This window comes from Sceloporus undulatus, chromosome 1 (genome assembly GCF_019175285.1).
Source record: "Sceloporus undulatus isolate JIND9_A2432 ecotype Alabama chromosome 1, SceUnd_v1.1, whole genome shotgun sequence".
Taxonomy (NCBI): Eukaryota; Metazoa; Chordata; class Lepidosauria; order Squamata; family Phrynosomatidae; genus Sceloporus; species Sceloporus undulatus.
This window is the reverse complement of record NC_056522.1, coordinates 182,205,812-182,218,893: the sequence shown is the minus strand read 5'-3', so window position 1 is coordinate 182,218,893 and position 13,082 is coordinate 182,205,812. Positions and strand designations below refer to the sequence as shown.

At 39.5% G+C, this 13,082-nt stretch overlaps 1 protein-coding gene across 1 annotated transcript in view; it reads left to right on the top strand.

Annotated features, from left to right (window-relative positions):
- Positions 1-12,715, top strand: part of SPTLC3 (serine palmitoyltransferase long chain base subunit 3) — an 82,835-nt gene extending 70,120 nt beyond the window's left edge. The window contains exons 10-12 of the mRNA XM_042458172.1: positions 5,861-5,996; positions 9,289-9,418; positions 10,781-12,715. Of these exons, the coding sequence (XP_042314106.1) occupies positions 5,861-5,996; positions 9,289-9,418; positions 10,781-10,894 (380 nt within the window). The 3' untranslated portion in view covers positions 10,895-12,715. The remainder of the gene's footprint in view (positions 1-5,860; positions 5,997-9,288; positions 9,419-10,780) is intronic.
- Positions 12,716-13,082: the final 367 nt, after the last annotated feature.

The window sequence follows — 13,082 nt, the reverse complement described above, 5'->3', positions numbered from 1 at the left end:
GGGTTCAGGAGCATGCAGCAACTGCACGCTCCCTAACCCTAGCAAGCAGCAGCGGCACCATCATGTTGGCCTCTGATCCACTAGGGGGCCGCCATGATGGCGCAGCATCCACACATCACAGACAGAAAGTGGCATCATGGCGGCGCCCCTTCCTGTTTGCAGCACTGCAAAAAAGAAGCCGCTCTAGGCAGCTTCTTTTTGGCAGCACGTTGGTGCTGTGCATTGCAGCTGCTGCACCACCGACGAGGAGGAAAGATGGGTGACACAGAGCTGTCCGTCTGTCTAGCCCCTTAGTGGATGATCTCAGGCAAGTCACATTCTCTTAGCCTCATAGGAAGATAACAGCAAATCCCACTGAACAAATTCTGCCAAGAAAGCCTCATGGTAGGTTCACCTTGGGGTTATCATAAGTCAGAAATGACTTGAAGGCACACAGTACAAAGAATAGAAAGAAACACCAAGAGTTATACCGTGGAGCCTTACCTTATGCAGAGATCCGTTCCGCCCCCCCCCCCCATGTAAGGCAAATCCCGTGTAAGTTCGAGCCCCATTTAGTATAATGGGGGTTGTGCTTGTGGCGGTACAGTGCGCATGCATGACAGGCACATGCGCCATTGATTTAATGGCGACATGACTTCCGCATAAACAAAGAGCCATGTATGGTGCGCTCACGTATGGAGTGGGCGCACTGTATCTCTTTACAGCCCTATAAGTTACACTTCCATGTTGACATAGCGTTCTTTGGAAATCAAAACAGCTGAAATGCCTCACTTCTCAAACCAAATGAAGAAAAAAACCACAGGATTATGGTAATTATTGATTTTTTTAATATAGGGAATTGTGAAATAATATGGCTTGAAGTGGTATCTAAGAGGAGTGCTTAATTACAAAGGACTCCAGTGGGGTGGAGCAGGATGTGCCATTGATAGCTTTTCTGGAAAGAGAGAAATGATTATTGTGATGGTGGCCGCCACCAAAAGAAATATGGTGGTTCAGTCAGGCTGTTAAAAAGATCAGAGACGCCACAAGATCAACTACTTTGTGATGTACAAAGGGAGCCTGCAAGCTTTTGCAAACATGTGCTTTCTGTCTGTCGCTAACCAACCAATATTAGAAGTAATCTAGCTAAAACTCCCTTGGCTGTTGGAAGATTAAAGAGATAGTAAGGTTATCACATCATTGATAAAGGCTAAAAATGGGAGTCTCTTGAGTCAGTAAAGGGAGGGAGTAACTTTAAATCAAATAGCTTGAATTTTATTTCTTCTGGTTACATTTATTTTACCAAGATTATAAGGCAGGACAGAATAACTGTGCTGGCTAGAGTGGGCTGCAGTAGAGTGTTCAGAGTGACCAAATGGGCTGCCACGTCACATACCAGTTTCTGTTTTCTAAATTATTCTGGGTTTGGGTGTATGTTTTGGGGAGGTGTTCAATCATTTAGAGATAATTTTATTTTCTACTTCTCATAGGAGCTGAGAGGGGAAGAGCAAAAAAGGATTGGGAATCCATTCTTTTGCTATCCCTGTTCTAAGATGCATATGTTTTTTTCAACTTGTAGCTAAACTCTATGAATGTGACAGACAACCTTTGTGGCAAGGCCTAGTTTGGCAACATCTTGATTTAAGGCCCCCAAATAGTCTTGTGGGTCTTTAGAAAAACAAACAAATTTAGAGAATGTTGCCTTGGAGTAATTCACAAAGTACTTTTCCACAGAACTGTTACAATTCTGTGGATTTCCCCACCCCACCCACTGCCACTATATCCGATGTCCCAATTGGTGACCCAGAACTCAAATACCAGTTCATAAAGCACTACAGTCTCAATGGCAGCATGAGGCCTCTCATAATCTAATCCCCTTGTGGGTGCATTTGTAGCAATCACCCTGCCCTGACATAGGAGTTTATCTCACAGGACAGATCCCGTCCAGAAACTGAATTTAAACTGGGAAAAACCCACAAAAGCAGGTAGCTTTTCAGACGTCGAGGATTAACCAAACAGAAAGTGGACAAAACCCACCAAAGTGGGTTGATTTTCACACAGCGTAAAGGTTAATGAGCATTAATGCAACATTAGCCTGAACGGAAAGTAAATGGAAAATCCCGAAAGTAAAAAGGAGCAGACTTTGTCGACTTTCCGTTTAGGTTAATGTCGCATTATTATTTATTAAACCCAATGTGTCTGAAAATCAACCCACTTTTACAGGTTTGTTTCCAGATTTTTAAATCCCATTTCTGCATGGTATGTGTCTCATGTGATAAACTCCATAGTTCAGTTAGGCCAGCTGTGCATTACCAGTGGATATGGAGCAGGCCCTAGCATTGTTGTTATGGCATCCTGTGAACTTGGATGCCTATCAGAAGTACAGGGAATGGCACAACTGTATGTCAGCCTCCCTTCATATAAAAAAAGGCTTACCTGGCTATGGAAGAATGAGTCTGAACTGCCATTTGTCATCCTATCTTTATATATTATTGTATTGCTGTCCTTTTCAGTAGCATAGTTTATACTGGTGAAGGAAACTTGGGACTTTCAGAAATAGCTTAATAGTTTACCAAGTAGTGACAGGATCTGAGAAGGGAACCCAAGAAAGGTCAACACAGTGAAGTCTGCTTGCCTTCACATATGTCAAGCTTGCTTTGGCTGTTTTACAGCATGATATAGGAGCTCCTTAGCAGTTTTGGTGTATCAGGCTTGTACATAATACGTTCTTATCTGCCACACTTTATCCTTTACCTTTGTTCATTCTCCAGAGAATTTAGGGGAGGGCAGGTGGAAATATTTTTTTTATGTTCACTGTGTAATTGATGAGGATGTTGAGTAACAAGTAATGTGCTGAAAGTCACCTTGTAATTACTTTTCTGCATCATGAGCGAGGGGTTTGTACTTGTGCTCCTCCAGAGTCCCTCCAGAGTACCATGCTTTCATTTCCTACACCAGTTCTGTGGCATAGCAATGCATCTTCCAGCTCTTGTTCAGTCATTTTCCTAGTTATATCTATAACTTTCAAAGTACAGAAATGTGACTTTAGAGCCAATCTGGCAGTCCTTCAGTGTCTTCCAGCTGTAAAGCACATTGAAATGGCTAAAATGCAGCTGCCCTTTGTCTTTCAGTTTCCTCTGTAACATAACAGCAGGGTAGTACTGTAATGATTCAATGACAATAAGATTTGTATCTTGGTGTGTTTTTTTTTTTCAGCCTAAGAATTTGTTTAAGAAATGTATTTTAGGCTTAGGACTTTATCACACTTTGTCCTGCTAAAATAGCATTGTTTGTAAAAACATTATGCAGTTAGGATTGTTCTCTTCCCTGTTGCACCTTTGGAATCTTTCCAGCTTTGCCACCTTCGTTTGCACTAGCAGCCTATCACACATAATGTTTGAGACTAACCACCCAGTACTGCTCCTTTTCCTAGTTTGGCACACACACACAAACATGCACATAGAGTGAGTGAGAGATGCCATTCACAGAAATATAAATAAAAACAGCTTCTGTTTAAAAAAGGCTTTTTTTTTTCTTGGCAGCTTCCTGATTTGGGATAGACTTGATTAATCGCTGGCAGGTGAAAGCCAGCAACTACAGTAGTGATTAATCTGCCAAAGTTTAATCAATTCTGAAGCTCCAGCAACAAGAATAGCAGAAAAGGTTTAATGAAATAAATGCTACAACAAAGACTCTTTCCCACTTACATTTTGAGGTGTATGTGAATGTATGTGGGGAGACTCCAGAACGGAGCCACTCAGCAGCAAAAGGAGACAGAGGGCTGGGGGGGGGGATTTCCTTCTTAGCTACTATGACAAGCCCCAATTAGGGGCAGTCATTTGCCAATGATTTTGTTCTCTGTAGAGAAAAAATGTTTAAAAGTTTCTCAGTTACTTTGCCCATTGGAAAGAAATTAAATAGAAATGTCTACCCTTATTCCTTCTCTCCTGATCACTGGGGCACTGAAGCTATTCTGAAAGCATGCCTACTGGCCTCCCAAAATCAGCATTAAATTGGAATTGAACTATCCTTGCAGAACAGTAGCAGGAAACAAGACATCTCAGACATTAGGAATAGGAAACTACAAAGACAGATTTGAAAGAGAAACAGCAGAATATAGTTCATTCATAAACTACAGTCCCTCAGCAATGGATTGAACAGAGATAATGGCTACCTGACTCACTACACACATTTCAACACTATCTGACCCCATCCTCAGGGAGGTATCCTACACTTGTCTATTCTTTGCACCTACAGGCTAGTTTCCATTGCCAGCCTGCTCTTAGCTCTTCATTTTCATACACATTGGCCAGTTCCCAATGTCTTTGTTCACTAACAACCATTGTTAAAAGTGGACTTGCTATTTCATTTCCATACCCAAAGGATTTTGAATTTGAATTGACATACCAATCAATGGTGTGTGTGTGTGTGTGTGTGTGTGTCCCAGGTTTCCACTCAACTAAATACATCTGACAAAATAGATTGACGTCTATAAAAGCTCATGCTGCCAATTTCTTTTAGTTAGTTTCAGAGGTGCTACAAGATCTGTCTGCAGCAGGAAACAAAGTTATTGGTGGATTTTTTGCATTGGTAAAAAAAAAATGCTTCCTACAGGAGAACAACAGACAAGAAGCAATGTCATGTGATCATCCCCAACCAAAAGCACGATTATCCTGCTCTAGTTGCAATTTACCTGCCTTGTATAATAAAATCCTTAGTAAGGGTTTGAGACATGGAAAAATGAGGATTTGTGGATCCTTACTATGTTCTAGATAGTCTGAGAACTGCCTCTTCAGTCCCATGGTGAATGGGGTTTGGGTGGATAAGAACACTGAAACAAAAATTATTTGACTGGTTTTATTTATTATATATAAATATATTATTCCTGTTTATTAATCAAATATTATATTCAACAGTGCAGAACAGTATGTGGTAGGCTTAACATTTGTCATGCACATCTCAAGAAAATTATTTATACTGCGCCTTTAGCAATTACTATTCTCCTTGAAAGGAGAAGAGGGAAGTGCATTCTGTGACAATGCGATCATTCACATGTCCAGATATAAGGTGAAAGTAGATATCTGTCCTTAGCACTGTAAGGAGAAGAGGGGCACTAATCCTCACTTTCCCACAGCACTCCTTCTCTTCCCTGCCACCATCGTTCCAATGCTCCTCTTCCTCCCCAACTCCAAAACAGAGTCAAGAATGGAGAAAATCATAGAATTTCAGAGTTGGGAAATACCCCACGGCTCATTTCATCCAGTCCAAACTTGAAGCAATGGACTGGTGAGAGATAAGGCTAAAAAATGGGAAGTTTAATACTACAGTTGTCCCTCCCAGTTTGTCGGGGATCCGTTCTGGACCCCCCCCCCCCCCCCGCAGGCAAATCTGGAAAAATGCTAATATTGAAGTCACCATTAATTTTGATGGCTACACACTCCCATGCGTGCTGTTGTGCATGCGCCTTGGGTGCACACACCATTTTGTCCCTCCCTACTTGATGTCTGTGAATGGTGAGACAGTGGACTCCAAGTCCACAAATCAGGAGGGACAACTGTAGTCTTTTATACAGTCCTTTTACTGGACAAAGAACTCACCCTCTATATGTGAGCAAGGTAGATTTATTTTCATTTAGCCACCTGGTTCAGCAGTCAAATCTCTTTTCCCTTCATTATGTTTTACATGTCTGAAAGAATTACATGGAGCTATGTTGGATGTTTACATTATATATTAAAGAATTTTATTAGATTCTGAAGTAGTCTCTATAAATATTTTACTCAGTCTTCATCATAAAGAACCAGATCTTGTTTTTTGTCCTTGGTTTTGACACAAGAGGGTAGTAATTTTCTCCCATCTCTGATTTCATGGTTCTTTGTTTCAGGACTTCAGAGAGTCCGCCAGCTATCAGAAAATACGAGGTACTTCAGACGAAGATTGCATGAACTAGGTTTCATTATTTATGGCAACGAGGATTCCCCTGTTGTGCCTTTGCTACTTTACATACCTGGTAAAATTGGGTAAGTGACTGTTTTCCCTCAGAAGCTATGCAAAGTGTTCAGAATTTCACTTATAGGAGGTTTCATTTCACAAATGCCTTTTTTCCCCAAAAATGCATAGGAAAATATAAACCAGCTCTAATCATTTCTCTGTCTTCTATGCCGATCCGACTACTTGTCTGATCTGGTATTTTCTTTCCTGACTGGCTGCAACTCTCAGGCAGAGCGCTTACCAGCCACCAGTGCTTGGAATATAACTTTTAAAAACAGTTTCTCCTGTTAGTAATTACAGTGTTTAAAGAATAAAAATTTGCTGTTGCTCATTACAGTGATGAACCTAAGTAACTTGATATATTAGTCCCAATCCTACTGTTGGCCCCAATTACAGTAGACTCTTTGAATCAATGGAATTTCTCTATATGTTGACTTTCTATTCCAAAACACAGTGTTAATTCAATAGAACTAGTGACGTTGCAAGTAACAAACAGGATTCATGCCAGAATTTGTTGTACTATTCATGACTTTTCCATTATTTACATTTACTTTTTGGAGTAGAAAACTGTTAGGATTGATAAGAGAGCTGCATAAAGCTTTAAATGTATATTTTAAAAGTAGCTACTAGATATCCTTACTTGTTACATTAATAAAATAATTTTGCTCTTCCTCATTACTTTACTTTGGAAATGTGGCTTTGTTACTTTAGTCCGTTCTTATCCCACAAGAATAACTAGTTATGGATGACTGCATTAAGTGTAACTTATAGGCTGCAGCGAGCACCCATAGGGTCCATTAAATTTAAAAAAGAGGGGAATGTGAGGAAAATAACGATCCGGGGTGATGCCCCGGTCCTCACTACCAATGTGAGAGGAATTTTTGAGGGGCAATGTAGCAATTTCTACATTGCTAGGATGGTTCCTATTGGGAGAAAAAGACCCACCTTGGACCTAAAATATCCAAAAGAAGGCCAAAAACATGGACATATCATAGCCCAGTGTCCCCTAGGTATGATTTGCAGGCACAAAAAAACATTCTTTCTCCTTTTTTAGGGCATATGACAGGCTGAAGCTCTCCAGAGCTTCTTGGCAATGAGGGAATTTGCCACCTTAAGTCTCAGCAGTTGCCCACCCCATCCTTTTAATCTTAATATGTCAGTGATCAAAGCCTGGTGTATTCTGTATGAAAAGATGTGATGTACCACTAAGGCCTCAAACAGGCAGCCTAAAAGAGCTGCCATCAGGCCTCACTGTGGGCGTGGCATTCAAATGAAGGATGCCCCAAATGCAGCCAGAAGTCTCTGGGCGTGCCTCATCCCGGAAGGACTGGTCAAAAGGGAGTAGTAAAATTCCACTCCTTTTTGGCACCCAGTTCAGGACCATGGCAGCAGCCTGGATCAGGGCCAGGTGTGTGCATCTGCCGCAGTCCTGGTGTAAACGGCATTGACACAGACCTTTTATGCTATTTGCTTCACCCCATAGATATGCTTCAGTCTGATAATTATCAGAGAGCCACTGCATCTTCATCCTGGTCCTGCTGGACTTGAAAAAGCAACCACAACAAAGCTTAGTCAGATGTACATCTCCACCATTGCAAGTCTTTGAAAATTAGATCTGGAAACCACCTGAGTTAGAAAAACATATTTCTCATTTTGATTGACGTTTAAGAGGCTTCTTCCTCTTTAACTTCATTACTAGCTCTTCCTGGCAGGCTGCTGGCTTTTGCTCCTATTGAAATATGCATGAGAGCTTCCAGCCATCTTCCATAAAGCTGGGTAGATGAGTACACAAGCATACGTGTAAAAACATGCAGCACACTCCTCTGCATGCTTCCTAGGAAGCAAATCCTTCTGTATTAAATAAGAGTTACTACCAAGTTAAGTGTGCATAAGGTTGCAGCCTAAGTCTCACACATTCTCAGTTTATTTGGCACGTTGTCCCTTCTGTACAATAATTTACTCCTGTGAATATAAAAATTAGATCATACTAAGCTAAGGTGGATGCACCATATTTCTTTCCATTGTTTCTTCTCCTTCTTCCTTTGCTGCTTCTTGAAGCAGAAGATAGGAAGAAAATGAGGCAGAAAAATTCATAGGGAAAGAGAAACTATTATCAGAAGCTAGAGAAATAGAGAACGTGTTTACTTTCTAATGATGTCATAACATTTGTGTAGTTACCTTTAAATATTTGATTCTATCAACCTGTCAAAGATGTCGTGCTAGGAGATTTCCAGTGTCGAGACGAACTTGAACTGTATTAGGGTAACAGTAAAAGGTGCCCTAAAGTAATTAGGGTGCTGCCTTGGGGTATTAATTAATTAATTAAAGCTTAAATAATGTAATAATGCTAACCTTCCAATTATTCTTTCTCTGCCTGACCAGTTGTATCTGGCAAAATATCCACTTTTTGGATCTGGTCACTGTAGTGGAAAGGGATGGAGGAAGGAGAGATACCTGTCATAAGACATTGTGCAAACTAGTTTTGAATGGTATCATATTATCATTTAGGAAGAGCCTATCTTGTCTCACATTCTTTTCCCACAGAGGATAAACAAAGACCCTAATGGGAAGCCCACTAGTGGGACTTTAGTGCAAGAGGCCCCTACTTTTTGTGTTACCTAACAACTGGTAAGGGAATAAACTGGTAGGAATAAGGGATGAGAGTGAAAAGCTCAGCACTTTTCATGTACAAATTGCACTATTTTTGTGCACAAAAAAGTTTTTTCACAAAATAATTTTGTGTGACTTTTTTTGTACAGAATGTATTTTTGCATACCAATATACAAATATCACAAAAAAAGTCTCTGATTACAAGTCATTTTAAAAATGTGTGGGGAAAGCACTGTCACAATCTCATGCAATGGAGAAATGTTTTGAATTTTTGTCTTGCATGCAAGAATGAAATAGGTGAATATTTGGATCAGTTCTCTCTGGTCATTTTTATTCCATCCCAATACATATTTAGATAAAAATGCAGAATGTGAACGTGACAAACAGGTGTTTGAAAATGAGCATATGATGTGGGCATAAAAGTCATACAGAGAGTTAGCATTTGCCACAAAGTGCATTTCGTACAAAATTAACCTTTTCCCTCCCAAATGTAGCTTTTATCCAGAAGCACTTTACATAATCTTTAGTTGTGTATGCCTACATGGCAGAGGGTTGGATTAGATGGTCCTTGTGATCCCTTCTAACTCTGATTCTACAGTTCTATTATCTTTGACTGCTTATCATCAGTGAGTGCAACGGGACTGCTTTTTCATTTACATGCTTTTCCAGTTTGGAGAGAAAATAATTTCCCCATTTTATTTCTTTACCCAGGGCTTTTGCAAGACGTATGTTAGCCAAAAATATTGGGGTGGTAGTAGTTGGCTTTCCAGCTACCCCAATCACAGAATCCAGGGCTCGGTTTTGTGTATCGGCTGCTCATACACGAGAGATGTTAGACACGGTAAGCACAGCAGATGGCTTTGTAAACACATGTTGAAGGGAAGCCTTGCCATGACTCTCTTACACTCTGGTGCATTTATTGTCTGTCTTGCTTAATATTCACCATTGATTACTTTCGAGAGTTTGTTTCTAAAAAAAGTATGTATCTATTTGTTTGAAATAGGAGATTTCATTGGTGCTAAAGAGAGATATAAAATAGGAAAGTAATATTTTTTGCTGAAGCAGATTGCATCCACTTAGAATGGAGTGGGCAACCACAGTGGGCCAAGGGAGCAGTTTCTTTAGGTGGAAGGGGAGCAAATTTATAGTTATGAATACACATATATAATAGTAATACACACACACACACACACACACACACACACACACTTTATAGTGTTTGGGTTTGGAAGTGGCTGATAATGCTTACCAATTTTTTTGGGGGGGGAAGAATCTTTATTGATTAGCTAGCTGTTTCTCTAATGGGGTGAAAATAAACTACAAAATTCACATTTTCTGCATTGTTTGTTGCATAACCTTGGACAGTGTGTAAGACGTGTTACTTTTGTCTAATGTCTTAACTATCGTCTTAGTCAAAATCAAGGAATAAGAAAAAATTGCTTCCCATTCTGACATTGTAGGTTTTATGTGTATGTTAATTCTCATCCTTTTCTTGTGTGTGTGCCCTTGAATAGGAGATCTGTAGAGGATGTCCCTTGCTGAATTCACTGGGATTAACTTCTAGTCAATATAGTTGGGAGTATGTTATGCACAGACAAATACAGCTCCACCCATAAGAATTATTGCAGGATTATGGTATTCATGCCCAGTCAGTTTGGCAAAGAAAGAGAAAAAAAATCAATTGAAATAATGTGTGAAAGAGCATTAGACCTTAAAAATCGATTGTAAATAGTACATTTCCAAATTAAAAACAGAACACAATCTCTGTAAGTGTTTAAAAATAATGGTAATGTCTGCATGTAGCACGAAGCAAGTGCTAAAATAGTGCTCACTGCCGGTATCAGCCAAACGATTGGGCTCAGCTGCCCAATAGTAACTGCACACTTCAAAACCTTACCTTTTAAAATCAGAGGAGGAACACTAAAGGCATGTACAAAGGAAGAGGCCACATTGGACTCCCTCAGGTAAGAGCAATGATAGAAGCAATGTTGGGAGAGCAGCACTGGGATTGCATAAGGAGGCAGTATCATGTGGACCCCTCCTCTCTGCCATCCTATAAAACACAAGTGGACAAGCCATGGCAGTTCAGCAATAAACGCCTCATGTGGAAGCAGCTTTATAGTTGTGTAGCTCCTTGGTGGTGATGCTAAGCAGAAGCAAGAGGCACTTTATATTTTTCTAATATAGTGCAATTTTATTACAGGTCCTGAATGCTCTAGATGAACTGGGAGATTTTTTGCAGCTGAAATATTCCCGGCACTCCAGGTCATCTCGTCCTGAACTATATGATGAAACGAGCTTTGAACTTGAAGATTAAGTATCCCTCCCATGGAGAAACCGTTGTGATGTTATGAGGGAGAGGGGAACCTAAACAATAGGAATGCATTTCTTCTTTTCTAAGGACAGTTTTTGCTTCACAGTTAATTGAACCAAGAGAAGTACTGTGTGCGTTTTACCGGATCGGATTCTGTGTGCAAGAGACTGGAATATTGCTGCAGATCCCCCTGCAACAGAAATACAAGTTTTAGTATTATTATTTGATGCAAAAGACTTTATTCCATTAAGTTAATTGCTACTGTGCAGACTTTGTTATGGGCCTTTTTATGAACAGGCTTTGGATAGTTCTGAATTATGATTACAATAAACATTTTAAAAGACTGGTTTGAAATGTAGTATGTTGGGTGAAGGAAAAGAATTCTTGTTAAACTGGCTTTCACTTCTGGAATAGCATATCTCCATTGGAGTTTATATTAGATTTTTGGCAATAAAACTGGGAAATAGACATCTATTGGCCAGCTATAGTTTAACAGAAGTCTGAATGGGGAAGACTGACCATTCAGGATCCTACAGTTACTGGCAAAAAGATGGAGAAAGGTTCAAATCCTTTTGGCCAGGTAGTGCTTTTTTTAAAAAAAAGAATTGTTTACAAAGGTTTTTTAAATTAAATTTGGCAAAAAAGTTTATACCAAGAAAATATCAGTTTCAATTCTTACCCGGTTGATACATTGAATTCTTTTATCATTGAAGGTAGAGGTTTGCTTGTAAGTGTTTTTTTTCCTCAATTTGTTTGATCTTAAAACAATGGCACAGGCTTTTCATGCACATTTTAATTAAATGTTTCAGTTTCCTGTTTGCAACATTCACAGCCTTACGGTATACAAAATACAGCTGATATTTACAAGCCCATTTGTTATTCTTAGACTATTTTACAGGCTTGGCAAAGTATCTTTGTGAGTAAAGGACACTTTGGCTGTTAGATACACGGAATGTGATACTCAAAGAATTTGCCGTTTATAGTTTTTGCTGCCTTTTAAATTGAAGGATCTCTGGTTATCGATGTTTCTGTCATTTAATTAACAGATTTGGAGATACTTGGTCTGTGTTCCAATATGAAATTTCTATATCTGTGTTTCCTAAATGTTTAAAATGCTCACTGTTTTGAGACCAAAGATCTAGAAAGCAAAGGAGTGGTGAAAGGAACAGGTAAGCATATTACCACTTCCCTAGCACTATGAATAAGACTGGGACTAATATGGTCTTCCGACTGGGTTGGATTTGAAATGGTTCCCAAGTGTTAACAACTAAGACCTTTTTACTCTGTGTAGATTTTATTTAAAAAGTAACTGGTTGAAAGTCACTTTGGTAACTTTTGAGGGAGCTGCAAGCTATTCTGGAAATCTGATGGCACTGTAAACACATCCGATGGTTAGCTTTCTGTCGCACAGATGTACTTTGCTTTCATGTTCTTAAAAGCTGTGGTATCCATTTAACCACAGCTGCAAAATTAGATTTAAGAACAGAACAATTAAATTGTGGAATAGCAATTACAGTATATGACTCCCCTGCTTGTTAAAGAGCTTTGAGGATAAAGCAAGGCTGATTAGTTATGAGGTCCCTTTTTGTTGTTCAAGTTAATAAAATTCAATGCTGCTATAATGTTAAGAATGGACCGCAACACATTCCAGAATATCAAATGTCTGTTTCAGAAGTGAATTTTGTGGGGTGGAGAGTGAACTATACAGTGTTGTTATGATTGTTCACTTTGGCAGATGAACTTGAGAAACACTAATGGAGCCCATGTTTGTGCATTATGCAAAAACGACTGTATAAAGATTAAAGAATATTTTTGTGTTTTTTATTTTTGAAGTTGGCTCATTTATTCCTTTCAAGTTTGCATGGAGGATCAGGATGACCTTTCCATTCTAGAAACGTCTACAGTTGAGAGCCACAATCCACAGGATCCATATAGCATCCTAATCTCAGTGGCCATTTGTGGGGGGGGGGGGTATGGCTTCTCTCTTTTTCCCTGTCTGTGTCTCTCTTTCTTTCTTATTGCTGTCCAATTTGAGATTCTAGCAAAAAGCATGTTCTTAAAAAAAAAAGACAAGTTTTAATTAGGTTGAAGACAAATTATTCCCTGTCTTTGTTTTCCTCCTTTCCACCATCTCACAGCACTCTGAGTTTATAGTTGTAGTTGTTAGGTTGAGATGCTGAAAGAATTAGCA